Below are 16,550 nucleotides of genomic sequence, written 5' to 3'. Positions count from 1 at the left end.
CACCTTGCACTCATCCCTACTCTTTTTTTTACCTTACTCAAGTTTGCGTCATTCTCGCTTTCATCAGATTGATCCATGTCTTCCTGTCTGTGTTTAGTCCTTCTCATTAAAGTCCAGTCCATCGAACTCCCGTCGTGTCCTACAGTCCCTTCTCTGTAGTCAATCCCTGATCCTCCACAATTCCTCCTCACACTCCCGACCATTCACAGGCCGCCATCTGTCTCGATCTTCTACGCTCCCCACTCCCTACGAGACGCAGTCGCTCGGGGTTACAGCCCAAAGCTTCAGCAGCCTCCCGGTTCCACTCGCCTTACGAGATTGTTCCCCCACTGTTATTTTCCTTTATTAGGTTGTATATACATGTCAGGTCAGGTTGGGGGGTCATGCGCTGATGCAGGGCGTCGCCGCACCCACCACACGTCGAAGCTCCTCGGGATACCGGCCGTCGATCCCCCAGGTAGACACACGGTCCAGTCCCACCCTCCGGAAATGGCCATCCATCTGCCGCAGCCAGGTGTTACGTAGGCGTCCCCTTGGCCAGGTCCAGTTGCTTGTGTCCCTGGCAATTAGGATCCCGCGAGCTGGATCACCATCAGGGAAATGCGCCACATGGCCGTAGGGCCGTAACTATATATACACTGCTCAAAAAAATTAAAGGAACGCTTTGAAAACACATCTCGATGGGAAAAAAATCATCCTGTATATCTATACTGATATGGACTGGGTAATGTGAGAGAGAGATAGAATACCGCTTCTTTCAAAAAGATTTATGACCCAAAGGTCATAAAGGTCACGGGTCAAAAGTTCACTGGATGGGCGGTTCTGGGGCGTGACGTCACCTGGCTGTGACGTTGGGAGAGGGGTTTATTTGTATATAGTTTATTTATTTATTATAATTATTATAATTTAATTATTTATTATAATTTAATTATGTATTATTATTTAATTATTATTTTAATTTGAGGAGAGTGCTTATGAGTGTGTTGTTTTGTCTGCATCCACCGGGTGCCGAGCAGGGGACTGAGCAGGGGGGGTTAAGGTCCCAAACACTGGGTCTGAGTGGGGGGGTGGGTTACCTGATGGAGTGTGAGCGTACGCTGTACCACCGTGGTAAGGTCCGTGGCTTTGGAGAATCTGTAGAAAAGGGCTCGGAGAGAGCGATGCTGTGTGTGGTGCGGTACCGTGGTAAGGTCCCGTGGCTTTTGATAATCCGCAAAGGACTCGGAGAGAGCGATGCCGGAGAGCTGAGAGTTGTGCTGCGCGAGACTGAAAGAAATCCTGTGAGAATGAACAAGTTGGAGCTAAGAATGAGAGGAGGAGGTGGGTCTGACGTCCAGTAAAAAAACGCTTAGCAGTAGTTTGACCATCTGTGTGTGTCTGTGTGTGTGTGTGTGTGTGAAAGCCGACACCCCCCTGCAGCAGTAGCAGTTTGGCCTTGTGTTTTTCCTCATGCAACCTATGTACATCCCGATAGGTCAAATCCCGGTCAAACTGTAATTTCGGCCACACATCAAGTTTGACATTTTGTATTTCAGTAAATTTTGTTTGAAATTTTGTCTTTTCCCCCCCGACTCCCCGCCACACATCAAGTTGGACATTTTGTATTTCAGTAAATTTTGTCTTTTCCCCCGACTCCCCCCCATACCGTCTGCGCAGTTAAAACGTACATCGAAATAGACATCAGATAAAACTTGACAGGACGTATATTTCTCCTTAAAGAATCCTAAGAAGTACCCAACCCCAGAAATTTTTAGTATGCCAAGCAGGGTTTCCCTCCTTTGGTAAAGAGACACAAGTACCCCCACCCAGTATCATCAAGGCCTTGCCCTACTGGAAAGAGAAAACTACACGGGACCTGCATAGAGTAAGTATATTATTTCTTTTATGCGTGTTTTATGATAAACACCATACAATAAAATAACTTAAAATAATTATTTTATTTTTAGAGATTCAGCTATTTTGGGTTTGTTTTTTTCTCTACGGGAGACGCTGCGGATAGAAAACTCCATATAGTGAGTATATTATTTCTTTTATACATGTGATAAAAACGCTATTCATTAAAAATAACTTATTCTAATAATAGGTATTCTCTATTATTTTATGTACAAGAGAGACGGCGCGGACCGGTCAAGAGAAAATCTACGCAAGACCTGAATCAGCAGATATGGACGGAGCAACACCCCCTCCTCTACCCGAAGCGCTATTAAATGAAATGGACAACATCAACAACGCTAATAATGATGAAAATGATGCGGTTTATCAACACGACTCGCCAGCACCACCACCAGCGCCTATACCCGAAGCGTTATTAAATGAAATAGACATCATCAACAACGCTAATAATGATGAAAATGATGCGGTTTATCAACACGACTCGCCACCCGCGGCATCTGGTGAGTCCAGGGCCCAAGAGCCCTGTTTCCTACCGTCCTTAGAGACATTAATAAGCATGTTAAATGAAAGGGGCTCTGAAGCAGAAGCGGTGCTGCCCGACGACGAGGTCGCGTGGTCCCCCGCGGATTCTGAATTGTGGGAAGCCTTGTCAGACGTAGAATTTCTTCTCGATGCAGAGGAGATTGAAAATGACTTGGGACTGGGGGAATTTGAAAATGTTGAACAGGAAGGTGGCGGTGGTGACTTGGATCACCAGCCTGATGGGGTCGTGCATCGCCGCAGATTCAATAATGTACAGATTAGGCGGATTCTAAATATTCCGCGACCTAGAAACGAAGCCAATTTCCGCGAGTACTATGAAAATGTAATCGAGGGGTTTCAAAATATTGTGAATGAGGCGATACCTTACGCCGCATGGGGAGCTTATATACAGGTCACCCTGCGTGGTGACTTTTTAAACGACGAGCTGTCGCAAATTGTACGGTATGGGGAAGGGGAGCTGACAGACTTGCAACAACTGCTGGATCGCCTGGTTCAGTCTAATCAAGAGATTTTAAACGATTCCAACCTAGAAGTAATAGTAGACGTAATAAATATCCCACGCGGCGGTGGAAACAAACGTAAACTACAGACCATGTTAGCTTCAGAAATAATTTCTAAAAAAGCCAAACACATGTTTATTATTAAACAAAACGACAGCAGAGCGTGTTTCGCCATAAACTTGGCGCATATGCTCCACGGAAACCTCACTGACGCCGAGGGTGAAAAGCTCGGCCTGGAGTTACAGGAGAGAGCGGGTTTCACCCCCGACTACGCAGTCGCTTTGAATGACATTATCAATTTTGAGAAATTCATTGATTGCAAAGCAGTGGTGTATTATCAACAACCTTATTCAAACAATCTCCAAATTTACCAGACACCCACACCTACCGACGGTAGACGGGTGGTGTATTTCTTTTTACACAAGGAGCATTTTTACGGCATTAAAAGCGCCAAGGGCTTCTTAGGGGCCGGCTACGTTTGCACTAGCTGTTTCAAAGGGTACGACTCGCCTCATTCTCATCGCTGTAGAAAATTTTGCAGCGTCTGTCAGACTAATTGTAAAGAAGGTGAAATCACACCGGGGATAGTGTGTGAGCGGTGTAATCTCAGATGCTTAAATAACATGTGCTTCGAGCGTCACCGTACGCCGAGGGTCTGCCCCATTAGGGGTGAGATTGCTAGCCCCTGTGACAAGTTCAAAAAATGCAAAGCTTGCGGGGTCAACTACTACCAAAGTCCCGAGAACCCAAAACCGCACTCGTGTAAAACAGTAAAATGTAATATATGCGACGCTAAGTTGCAGTCAGCAGAATCAGACATATCCACCCCACATCTCTGCTATTTAAATCCAATCGAGAAATCTAACAAAGGGAAAGCGGTCGCCCAAAGCGGCGAGGGCAGTAAAAAGCCCCCCAAATATGTGTTTTTTGACTTTGAAACATCCCAGAGCTCGGGTACCCATATCCCGGTTTACGTGTGCGCCATCTCCGATCAGAATGAGACAATGACCGCCGAGGGGCCAGACTGCGCGCTGCACTTTCTCAGACATTTCAGGACGCCCTACTATACAGGGACGTGTTTCATTAGTCACTATGGAAAGGCGTTTGATAATTACATAATACTGAACGCTATGGTGAAGGAAGGAGTGGAACCGCGTGTGGTGTCACAGGGGAATAAAATCATTCTCATCCTGGACAGCGTGTTTGAGCAAAGGTACATCGACAGTCACTGCTTTCTAAGCATGCCGTTGAGAAAAATCCCCGATGCAATGGGGTGCTCGACTCAGATGCGAAAAGGCTATTTTCCGCATCATTTCACAGACATGGAAAAGTTTAGTTACGTGGGGCCCTACCCTCCTCCCGATCAGTATGGGCCCGAGCAAATGCCCTGCAAAGAACGCGACAAGTTTTATCAATGGTACGACGGTGTAAAGCACCAGACCTTTAATTTTCACAAAGAGATGATCGCTTACTGTAAGAACGACGTGGAGATTCTGAGAGAGGGCTGCTTGCGCTTCCTGCAGGAGTTTGAAACGCTCACGGGTTGCGACCCCTTCTCCACGGCGACCATCGCTTCGGCCGCGTTGCTGGTTTACAGGACAAATTTCCTGCCCAGAGATACGATCGCGATCCCGGACGTCTGGGATTACAGGAGGCAATACAAAAGTTATTCCAACGTCTCGATCCAGTGGCTGGAATTCGTGGGCCGCACGCGCGGCATAGAAATTCGACACGCGCTGCGCGGGGGTGAAGTGCGCGTGGGGCGCTTTCACCTAGACGGATACGCTGAGATAGAGGGAGAGAAATGGGCTTTCGAGTTTCTAGGCTGCCAGTTTCACGGCTGTCCTAAGTGCAACAATGAACACGATGTCTGCCCCCTGACCCGCGAGAGCTTCGGTGCCCTGTACGTTAAAACAAGGGAAAAACTCGAGGTGTTGCGCCAAGAGTTTAATATGAACGTAGAATCCATCTGGGAACACGAATGGGCTCATGCTAAAACTCACGACCCACAAGTGCAGAGTTTCCTGTCAGACTTTCAGCCCCCTGACCCCCTTAGGCCGCGAGAAGCGCTGTTTGGGGGTCGGACGTCGGCGATTCGCCTACGTTACGACGTCACGGGGGAAGAGCGCGTCCACTACGTGGATTTCACGTCGCTGTACCCGTACACTCTGGCTAAATGTGAATTCCCCGTGGGGCACCCGGAAATCATTCATTCAAATTTTAAACCTCTGAATGAATACTTTGGCCTGATCAAAGCCACTGTGAACACCCCGCGCGAGCTGTTTTTCCCCGTCCTACCCACCAGACTGCCAAATGGGAAACTCGTGTTTACACTGTGCAGGACGTGCGCGATCGACAACAGGCAAGAGGGGGCATGCCCCCATTCTGACGCAGAGCGTGCGCTGACCGGCGTGTGGGTCTCTCCGGAGTTCAATCTGGCTTTAGACAGGGGCTATACTGTCGTGAAGGTGCACGAAGTGTGGCATTTTCCCCAGACCAGCGGCGACCTGTTTAGAGAATACATTAAAACCTTTCTCAAAGTGAAGCAGCAGGCTTCGGGCTACCCCGACGACGCGACCGATGACGCGGGTCGCAGGGACTACATTGAAAACTATCTCGAGCGCGAGGGGATCCAATTGGAGCCCGATAAGATAGTGTCTAACGGTGGTAAGAGGCAGGTGGCCAAGCTTCTGCTTAACTCTCTGTGGGGTAAACTGGCGCAGAGGAACAACATGCTCCAGACATGTATAGTGTCTGACCCGGGGGAGTTTTTTAATTTTTTATGCTCGGAGCTGTACGAGATTTCCAGCTTCGCGTTTGTCAACGACGAGGTCGCCCTCATCCGCTGGCGATACAGGTCTTCCTACAAAGTGCCGCCGGGAAAGACCAACATATTCATAGCGTGTCAAACTACCGCGTGGGGGCGGCTGATGCTTTACAAAGAACTGGAAAAATTGGGGCGTAGGGTGCTGTATCACGACACAGACAGCATCGTGTACATAAGCAGGCCGGGTGAATATGAGCCGGCCTTAGGCAATTACCTGGGGGAGCTCACGTCCGAATTAGCCCCCGACGAATACATTGCTTCGTGGGGTGCGCTGGGACCAAAAAGTTACTGTTACCGACTCAACAACGGGAAAACACAGTTGAAATGTAAGGGTATAACTCTAAATTATGAAACCTGTCAAAAGGTAAACCTTGACAGTATGATTGGATTGATTGAAAACTACATCGGTGGATGTAGGAATGATCCCCCTATAATGACGCACTACAACAAAATCGACCGCGACATGAAAAGTTTTCGCCTGTTTAATAGGCCTCTAGACAAAAAGGTCAGGGTCGTCTATGACAAACGCAGATTGTTGACTAGCGGGGAAACTCTGCCTTTTGGTTACTGAAATGTAAAACGTTCAAAGATGTTTTAAAATGAAAAGCTTTTCCAAAGATGTTCATTTGTTTTAAAATGAAAAATGTTCATAGTATGATGTTTTAAAAGTTTTTTCCAAAGATGATTTTTTTAAAATGTTCATAGTAAGATGTTTTTTAAAAATGAAAAGTTTTTCAAAGTAAGATGTACATTTGTTTTTTAAAATGAAAGTTTTTAAAAATGTATCATGAAAGTAAGATGTTTTAAAATGAAAAGTTTTTCCAAAGATGTTTTTTAAAATGTATCATGAAAGTAAGATGTTTTAAAATGAAAGTTTTTTAAAATGTATCATGAAAGTAAGATGTTTTTTAAAGTTGTTTTTTCAAAGATGTTCATTTGTTTTAAAATGTAACTTGTGTACGAAAATGTTTTGTACATTTATCACAAGATTTTATAAAAACTTTTATACACGCATTTTGGGTTTGTGTGTGTGTGTGTGTGTGTGTGTGTGTGTGTGTGTGTGTGGAAAGGATTTAAAACAATAGGGTAGTGTTTACCGTTTCATCAGTGTTTTTTTGGAAGATGATGGGTAGCGACGTGAGAGAGGTCGACTTTGATCACCGTTTAGAATTGCCGTTTACGGCGATAATCGCCGGGGCGAGTTCTTCGGGGAAAACCTATTTTACTAAAGAATTGCTGTTAAATCAGAGTCACTGTTTCATAGGGGGACCCGTTAAAAAAATTGTGTGGTGTTACGCTTCCCATCAGCCGCTTTATGATGAATTGCGTGATCGGATCAGCGAAATTGAATTTATACAAGGGCTGCCTAAAAGCTGGGAAGATGAGGAGCGTTTCCCCTCCGGCTCCTTGATAATCATCGATGATTTGATGGACAGCGCGTCCGAAAATAAACTCGTGGCAGAAGCGTTCACGAGATTCAGACATCACCGTCAAATCTCGGTCATATACCTAGTGCAGAACGTATTTCACCAGGGCAAGTACAGTAGGACTATAGGCCTAAATACTACTTATTATTGTCTGTTTAAGAATGTGCGGGACAGAATGCAAATCAAAGTTTTAGCTCAGCAAATGTTTCCTTGGCAGAAAAAGTTTTTTCTAGATGCCTATGAAGAGGCCACTCGACCCGCGCACGGGTATTTATTGGTCGATTTAAGAGCCACGTGCCCAGAAGAGTTCCGACTCAGGACCGGTTTATTACCGGGGACGCTTCCCGTCCTCTTTCTACCAGCGAGCCATTGATTGATTGATTTAACATTACTGAGCCATGTCCGAGCATCTCAGGAAACAACTGCCGACCCTTAAAGTTTTACAGAGGATGAGGGGGGTGAAACGTAAAAAGATTCTTTCGGACCCATCTAATAACATAATTTTGGCTCTCTCCGAAATCTGTCTCAATCTTATAAGAGGCCGTATACCTTTATCCGTAGCTCAATTTAACAAGCTTAAGAAGCAGAAAAGGCTGATTAAGCTTTTCGCCTGTAAGAAAAACAGCGTCGCGAGGAAACGCAAGGCCGTGCTTCAGAAAGGAGGATTTTTGTTACCGCTGCTGTCAGTGGCTCTGCCATTCATCACAAGCCTGTTCACCAGTAAGACGGCTAACTAGCTTTTGTGTGTTTGTTTTTTCCACCACCGGCATGAGCGAGGTAAAAAAAATGTTCCTGTTGAGCCCCCAACAACTCCGTATGCTGACCCAGAGGGCGACCCCGCATACCACCACCATCGGGGAATCGGCCCTGGGTGAACTTGAAACCCAGATGCACGGTTTATTAAATCAGCCGGGTATGAACTCGCACGAAAAAGTAAAGAGATACAACCAATTGCTACAGAGGTATCTGAATTTAGTCCGAAAAGAGGAAAATCAGGGGCGAGAAATTATCCTTACCGAGCGGAAAGAAAAAACGGATGAGGAAAAGAGAGATGTGCCGGGGGAGGAGGAGGAGGAGAGACAGCCCGGCGGCGCGACTAGGGACAAATCTGTACAGGAAGTTGTCCAGCAAGTGGCGCCCAGGGCTAGAAAGAACGTGGGGTACATCATGCAGAAACTGCTCGATTCCGACGGGGCAGTACGTTGGACCCAGTCGGGTGAACTCATCATCAGAGATAGTCCCATTAAAGGTTCCCATATTTTGGATTTGATGAAAACTTTATCCCAGCCGAAATCCCAGGCCGTCGGATATCCTAAAGGCTGGGAACCCTTTTTAAACGTAATATCCGAATTAAACATCCCCCTCACGACCGTCGGTAACATTCAAGCTAGGAAAGCCCTAAGCCATCTTAAAGATTACGGCGCTGGAAACGCCACGGCGAGGGGTCCCCCGCCACCCTCCTCGCCCCCTCCTGTGAAAAAGAAGCGCAAGAGACGTGCAAAATTTAGTACGGACGACTCTCCGCTTGTGGGTACCCCTCACACACCGCGTGATTCCTCCCCTGAATATCGTTTATGGCCTTTAAAGGGTACCCCTTATTCTCCGTGGATAGATTACAGCGATTAAGTGTTTTATGCGTGTGGGGAAAAAAAAGACGCCTGTAACAACGAAAAAATATGGTTAATAAAATGTTGATTTTATTGAATAAATGGTGTCACGGTGTTTTTTTTTATTTTTCTCTACAATAATCTAACAACTATAACAATCTTTAAATAGTTTTAAGGAACATACATTTTGCGGCTTTGAAAGTTTATCGGCATTAACACGGCTAATACAGTTTGAATATTTCTTGATAAACTTGGATACTAGAGCGTCGTTTTTCCTCAAGTCATCAGAGTACAGCATCATAGTCTCTTGAAATGAAAGTCCCTTGAAGCGCTGGTAGAGGAAAAAGGAGACGTGGGCCCCGCACGTGGAGGAAAAGTCGTGTTGAACTTGACGCGTATTATACCTTATTTCGCTAGCGTGCCTCCCCAAGAAGCGCATAAAACTTTTAGGGTAGTAAGGGGAATCGGGGGGATAACCGTAAGAATCAAAGAAGGAGGCTTTCCCCTCTTGGGGCTCCAAAATTATCCCGATCCAGTGTTCACCCTCTCTATTGCTGTCGTGCGTGTTTGCGACCAGAAAAGTGGGCCTCGTCTGTACGCTGGTGGGTAATAAATCGCTAGCCCACACACCTCCAAAAGCATCCCCCAGCAGGGGTCGTAAAAGGCATTCCAGCTGGTGAGTGTTCATGATTAAAAGTCCACCAAAACCTGTCTCTTGGAGTTTATTTCAATCACGGTGTCGAAGCAGGCGTAGACGATGAGACTCATTGTTCGAGGTAGCGGGGCTCTGAACCTTAAATCCAGACGGCACGTGCCGCTGATGACGGGTGACAGGGCACCTCCGTCCAGCTCGTCGTCTCGGGAGAGATTGAGAGCAAATAGCGAGTATCCGTTTTCAAAATCCTCACGGTTAATGCATAGCGCCGAATCCCTTAAATGCCTGTTTGTAGCCAGGAAAAGGTTGTAAAACTCTCTGACCGACTGCCTCGCGTTAAAATCGGGCTGGAACGGTTTGCTGGGTATGTGTCGACCGTTTACAGAGAGACTCAGAAATTCCAGGTCACAATGCTGAAACCTGAATGGGTTTCTGTTTCGCGTGCCCACGAACGCGGCGTGGTCCACGATCCCCAAAACGATGTAGCGCGGTAAGTTGCCCAGGAAAAGATTGTCCTGCGGGCAGACCCGCGACTGCGCGGGCAGCGTGTAATTTTTAACGACTACCCTGCTTATAGGGTACAGGGCGTTTGCTTTCATGAGAGCGGCCGAGTGACCCAGTGACACCGCCGGGGAGACGTCCACTTTTTTCACAAACAGGCTGGCCCTCAGTATTTTCAGCTCATAATCGGCGTCATTTCTACACATGAGACTAAAATCGCTTTTAGCCTTTACAAACTTTAAGCGTATATCCACATTGTTTAACAGCATTCGTTCGCTGAAAAAAATATCAGCGTGTACAGGGCCTATCAGAGAGAATTCCCGAGAGTTTCTACAGAAGGCAGCTCGCTTCTGCAACCCCACGTTAGGGCCCTGGGGGGTGATGTCCACGCTATCCAAGTCGGCTCCGCCGTCTTTGTACCAGAGCCCTGCCGAAAACTGACTCTCTAGCGTATCCGTAGAAAAATTGAGCAGGGTCTCTATGAATGACCTATAGGGGTGCGTGGCCGATGAGGAACTGATCAGGACGTCGTTCAGACTCACGTCCAGCTGAGAGAATATACAGTTTAGTGGGTACTGTATAATACCGCAGGGGTCAGCGTCAACCAGGGGGGCGCCGTCCGCCCTAACGATCTTGAGCCTTAGATATAGCAGTGTAGAGTTGAGGTCCAGATAGAAATTGCCCGACCCCGGTATTAGGAAATCCAAAACATCCTGATCGGTAATGGAATTTAATGGGTTGATTTCTACATAATTGGTCTGATCTATGGATAATTGCGTCATAGGGGCCGCAAACAGGTCCAGCTCAGATTTGGTGCATTCGGCCGAGAGGCGGTGAGCTAGAGCCATTCTTCCTTACGCTCTTAAAATATGTCCCCGGGGGGTTTCCTGTTTCTCTTTGAAGGTCGAGACTTGGGAATCCTGACAGCTCTGCTGCTGCGAGGTTTTTTATGACCGTGCTGCCTGGGTAAAGGCGCTGGGGCTCTCTTCCTACCCCTCTGAGATAGGAACAGCAGACCAGAGCCTTCCTGCTTGGGGTCACCGGTGTTTGTAAAACGGCCGCTGATTACAGAGCTGGCGAGATCCGAAGCTATTCCTTTGGCCGCCGATTTCAAATGAGGTTTCGCTAAATCAACTCCACGCTTAAGAAAGGGTAAAACGAATCTAAAAGCCCTACTGAGCATGGAGCCCAACCCACGCCCGTACATCACGGGGCTCCCCGCAAAACCGGGGAGCCCATGTCCCGCCTGACTGGTGTAATACTGAATAAATCTCTGCGAATTGTGGTACGCCATGCTCTCCCACCCCCCTCAGCTTTCTCTCTTTTTTTTTTTTAAACGGGGATCTTTGGCACTGGGCGAAAGTGCAGCTTGACGATCGTTTTTCCGTAGGAGAAATTAATCAGAGTATTCTGATCGTTCTTTATCTCAATATGCAAATTCTGGAGGCTCTGCTTGTTCACCGGTACGTAGTGCAGCTTGTGGAACGGCAAAGTGACTACGTCGCCGAACCCACCGTCTATTTTAACGGTTCTCAGGAGCGGCACTACAAATTCCCCCACGTGCTGCGGATCCACAATGTTACAGTAGACGTACATATTATAGAATCCCGCGTGAATGTCGGACGGGTAGGGTGAGGTTGGCATGGTACCTCCTACGTTATACCAGGCACCGGGCTCAAAGCCCAGCATGTAGGCCAAAGTAGGTTTAAATTTGATCTTGTATTTCTGATTTCCGGTTATATTAACCCTTCGCGTAATCTCGTTGTATGCAAAGAAAACTTCCGTACCTAACTTTTTTAACGAAGCGTTGATTTCTGACACAATCTGTGAAACGGATTCATAATATCCGACTTTAATTTTCCGAGGGTACAGGTAAGGCAAATCCACTAGAGGATCGGCGTCTCTTCTTGCCTGCACCTCCGTATCCCGCAATTCAAAAGTATTTTCGGGGTGTGTAATATTTCGCCACGTGTAACAATACATGATTTCAGCCAGTCCTACTTCGTAAGGCCCCCGTAGCTCTATAGGTCGCGAGAGCATCACGGTGTAATCCGAACTCTGGTTATCGGGGAAGATGGAGAGACAAGAGTTTGACGGTAGCGTGAGGTAAAAAGAGGGGCGATCCTCCATTTTTTCCCCTTTTCTTTTAAAAATTAAATCCGTATCAAGTCCGACCGCGGTATCCACGAATCAAACCTCGAGGGCCAACCCTGCCAGCGTACTAAAATCCACTTTTTCCCCTTTTCGTCGGTCTTTGAGCCTATAACCTTCTCGACCTTGAACGCGCGTTTCGGAGATATTTTGACTTTCTGCAGCTCAGCTTCATAGAATGTCCCTTTGAGTATTTCACCGCGCACGTCCCTCAATTTATACACCGGCGGGGATCTGGGTACACGTTCGCATATGACAAAGTACTCGTCAGTAAATGTCTGCTCGTACTTTTTGTCAAATATCTGACTGTGCTTGGAGACTCTCACAGTGTCCCCTATGTTAAACTTAAAACGTGGCCGTCTGCTTTTCTTCTTCTTCTTCAGAGGACCGTATAGATTATCAAATACTAGATGAGCATTATCGGTCGTGACCTCGAAAGGTTTCATTTTAATAGCGCTGTGAAATGACTGGTTGTACCCCTTTATTAGATCGTCCAACACATCCACGTATCGTCGAGTGTTTTTAGCCGTAAAGTACCTGTACATCCTCTCTTTTAACGTTCGGTTAAATCTCTCTACGACTGAAGCTTTAAGTTCACTACCCGTGGTGAAATGGGTGATTTTATGACTTTTTAAAAGTTTCTGAAAAGTCCCATTTAAAAACTCCTTACCGGCATCCGTCTGTAACTTGAGGGGCACACCCCCCTCAGTTAAAATAGCATCAAAGGCCTCCGTTACGACCACCCCCGTCTTGTTTCTTATGGCACGCGCGTAGGCCTTTTTAGAAAAAACATCAATCACCGTAAGGAGGTATTTTAACCCGTCGTTGTACGTGGCCAGCCCTTGCATGTCGCATAAATCGGCCTGCCACTGATACATGGCTCTCGGTACAAACACTCTGTTCCTGGGGAAATTCTTTTTAGCCGGCTTATGTAAAGTATAACTGTCTTGCGTAGACAGCCACTCTCTGATATCATCAGAAGCCACTTTTTTCCCCGTATCATCCTCCACAGCTCTCTGCAGTCTGGAGACACCCCCGTATGACCCCGGCTGGCTGGGGTCATAGTACGAGCGGCTCAAGACACGAGCTGTAGTCTTGGCAACAGACATGCTTTTTCACACAGCGAGAGTGTGGGGGGTGAGAGCAGGGATGCGGCGTTTTATAGCTGTCTGGGGAGGGGGGTGAGTGAACACATTAATGAAATTGTGTGTAGAGTTTAGAAAAGAGTTTTAGCTGGGGCGGGATTCGAACCCACGCGGACATACGTCCATTGGATCTTAAGTCCAACGCCTTAAACCACTCGGCCACCCTGCTGAACATGTATATACAAAGACTATTGCAATGTTTTTCAACTCAATTTTATTGCAAGGGCATACATTTTAGTGAAAGATACATTTTCAAAATGCTGGTATACATTTTCTTTGTGAAAGATATAGTTTTAAAAACGCTATTACAAGGGTACACATTTTGTGAAAAATATAGTTTTAAAAATGCTATTACAAGGGTACACATTTAGTGAAAGATATAGTTTTAAAAACGTTATTACAAGGGCATACAATTAGTTACAGCCGTGACAGTTGTTGAGGTAGATATAGTTTAAAAACATTATTACAAGGGCACACAATTAGTTACAGCCGTGACAGTTGTTGAGGTAGATATAGTTTAAAAACATTATTACAAGGGCACACAATTACAGGTAGTTACAGCCGTGACAGTTGTTGAGGTAGATTAGCGATGTCACATGCAGTAAGGTCCGTATAGAGGCCTTTTCAGCGATGCATGTATGCAGAGTAGAAAGCATCTGATTAACATCGAAAGGCTGCTTATTATGAAATTTAAAGGCAACTACATCTACGATTAAAGCATAAAATATAAAAATGTGATTACAGTCAAATTCATCGTCGGGAATACAAGATAGACACGCGTGTATGAGACTTTCTGACGATTGTCCTTCTCTCTCTGCCATCGGCTGAGTAAGTAAAACTATTCCCCGCTGATAATGTTCTCCGACTTGAGCAATCTCAAATATCAGTCTATGAAAGCAGCAACAAGTATAATCATCCCGACAATCGCTTTTCTTTTTATCGATAGCATGCAACAACAGTGGACTAACTTTTTCTAAAAAAACATTTAACATAAACCGCCGTAAAACGCTGCCGATACCGTTCCCCAACGACTCAGAAACTCTTCTTCCAGGATCTGCTTAAGCGCGGGGGTCTGTTCAAACAGATCCTGTTCCAGGCGAGTGATTTCCAGCATTCCGTCGCGGGCCTCGCGTAGATCATACAGGATAGCTTCCACGGTCCCCTCCAACCTGCCGATGGAAGCTCGGATGCCCAGGGTCGTCAGAACGTGAATCAAGGCGGGTGTCAGCCGGCTGGTCCACAGGTCACTCAGCACAGAGTCAAAGTGTATGTAAAAGTAATTCCTGCCGGCGGGAAACAGGCAAGGGTGCTGTCTTTGACTGGGATGATCCACCTCGCAGCCGTAGCAGTTTTTCTGCTGATGCTTCCTGATGACTGAGGCTAAAAGCCCCACTATCATGGCTTTTATGCAGCTGAGCATCCCTATGCACAAAGCCGGTCTGGAGAGAAGCGTGCAGATCTCAGGGGTCGGAGGGACCTCTCCAGGAACAGAGGCCGGTGTCGGTGGAGGGGTCGGAGGGAGCTCTCCGGCATCAGAGGCCTCTGATGCTGCTGGTGAAGGGGGTGAAAAGGCCTCATTCTCCCCGCTGCTTTCGTCGTCGTCGGAGAACACTTTGTCGCTGTAATTTGCTGCTGCTGCTGCCATGATGATGATGATGATGTTTGTGAAAGGGGGTTGTAAAGGCGTCCAGTTATATACAGGCAGAGGGTGAGGGGAGGGGTGGGGGGGTGATCCTTAAGGCGTAGGTTTTTGCATCTCCTTACGTACCCGACTCTCCTTGAACAGCGCTTGGAAGTAATCGCTCTTTTCTTCAATCAGCCGCATCCAAATCATGAACGGAATTCTCATTCCACAACAGTCGCATTTAGGCAGCTGCCATATATTCAGCATTCTCTTGTCCAGCTCCCCGGTCGCGTCCCACTTCATAAAGGTGCTCCGTTGTTTACCAGTGTCAGCATCTCTATAGTGCATCTCCATTCTAGCAGTCTCTGTCTCAAAGTCGGGGTCGGTGCTCTCCTTCATCAACGGGATAACGACAGTCTTCAAGTTTCCCCATTCCATTTCAGAAAAACATGCCAGATGCGGGTCATCTTTCCCCGGGTCTGCGGCATCTCCGGTGACCTGAAAGATGCGTAGTTCCTCCGCAACATTGTCAAAGAGGCAGACCACTTTATCCCCGTTGGGCAGCTCCCAGGTACCTCTCAGGTCTCCAGACGGCTGCATCAAAAGTACCCGTCTTCGCCTCGTAGGAGCCTTCTTCTTGGGAGCCCCCGGAGGCCGCATAACAGCCTCCTCCTGCTCCTGCTGAGTCTTAGGTGGTGGTGAGGCTGAATCGTTCATTTCCATAGTGCCAGACATGTCTGTGTTTCTTAAAAAATCAGTGTTGGCCCTACAGCGCAAAGCTCCCTATATTCTCCACGGCCTGATGGTGGGGGGCGTGGCACGCATGGTAAGGCCATGATGATGATACTGGGTGGGGGTACTTGTGTCTCTTTACCAAAGGAGTGAAACCCTTCTCGGCATACTAAAAATTTCTGTGGTTGGTTACTTTTTAGGATTTATTTAAGGAGAAATATACGTCCTGTCAAGTTTTATCTGTTGTCTATTTCGATGTACTTTTAACTGCGCAGACGGTATGGGGGGAGTCGGGGGGGAAAAGACAAAATTTAGTGAAATACAAAATGTCAAACTTGATGTGTGGCGGGGAGTCGGGGGGAAAAGACAAAACTTTTAACAAAATTTACTGAAATACAAAGTGTCAAACTTGATCTGTGGCCCAAATTACAGTTTGACCGGGATTTGACCTATCGGGATGTACATAGGTTGCATGAGGAAAAACACAAGGCCAAACTGCTACTGCTGCAGGGGGGTGTCGGCTTTCACACACACACACACACACACACAGATGGTCAAACTACTGCTAAGCGTTTTTTACTGGACGTCAGACCCAGACCCTCCTCTCATTCTTAGCTCCAACTTGTTCATTCTCACAGGATTTCTTTCAGTCTCGCGCAGCACAACTCTCAGCTCTCCGGCATCGCTCTCTCCGAGTCCTTTGCGGATTATCCAAAGCCACGGGACCTTACCACGGTACTGCACCAGACACAGCATCGCTCTCTCCGAGCCCTTTTCTACAGATTCTCCAAAGCCACGGACCTTACCACGGTGGTACAGCGTACGCTCACACTCCATCAGGTAACCCACCCCCCCCACTCAGACCCAGTGTTTGGGACCTTAACCCCCCCTGCTCAGTCCCCCCTGCTCGGCACCCGGTGGATGCAGACAAAACAACACACTCAT

At 47.0% G+C, this 16,550-nt stretch overlaps 1 protein-coding gene and 1 non-coding gene across 2 annotated transcripts; one reads left to right on the top strand and one right to left on the bottom strand.

The window, feature by feature from the left end:
• The first annotated feature begins 1,649 nt into the window (after positions 1-1,649).
• Positions 1,650-14,874, top strand: LOC140577655 (uncharacterized). Its single transcript, XM_072698761.1, has 7 exons — positions 1,650-1,864; positions 1,947-2,012; positions 2,110-3,435; positions 4,993-5,114; positions 5,478-5,603; positions 11,425-11,579; positions 14,662-14,874. Exons 3-7 carry the CDS (start codon positions 2,165-2,167, stop codon positions 14,872-14,874), a joined length of 1,887 nt encoding a protein of 628 aa, XP_072554862.1. The 5' UTR covers positions 1,650-1,864; positions 1,947-2,012; positions 2,110-2,164.
• trnal-uaa (transfer RNA leucine (anticodon UAA)) lies at positions 13,335-13,418 on the bottom strand. Its single transcript has one exon. It is a non-coding gene; the product is annotated as a tRNA-Leu (tRNA).
• Positions 14,875-16,550: the final 1,676 nt, after the last annotated feature.

The sequence above is a fragment of the Paramormyrops kingsleyae genome, chromosome 1 (assembly GCF_048594095.1).
Source record: "Paramormyrops kingsleyae isolate MSU_618 chromosome 1, PKINGS_0.4, whole genome shotgun sequence".
Taxonomy (NCBI): Eukaryota; Metazoa; Chordata; class Actinopteri; order Osteoglossiformes; family Mormyridae; genus Paramormyrops; species Paramormyrops kingsleyae.
This window is presented reverse-complemented; position numbering and strand designations above follow the sequence as displayed.

Bases quoted from the DNA above. Each gene is read 5' to 3' on its own strand.
- LOC140577655 (XM_072698761.1), top strand. From the start codon at position 2,165: ATGGACGGAGCAACACCCCCTCCTCTACCCGAAGCGCTATTAAATGAA. The intron at 3,436-4,992 runs GTACGACTCGCC...TGACCCCCTTAG, and splicing joins TGCACTAGCTGTTTCAAAGG to GCCGCGAGAAGCGCTGTTTG. The intron at 5,115-5,477 runs GTGAATTCCCCG...CCTTTCTCAAAG, and splicing joins CCCGTACACTCTGGCTAAAT to TGAAGCAGCAGGCTTCGGGC.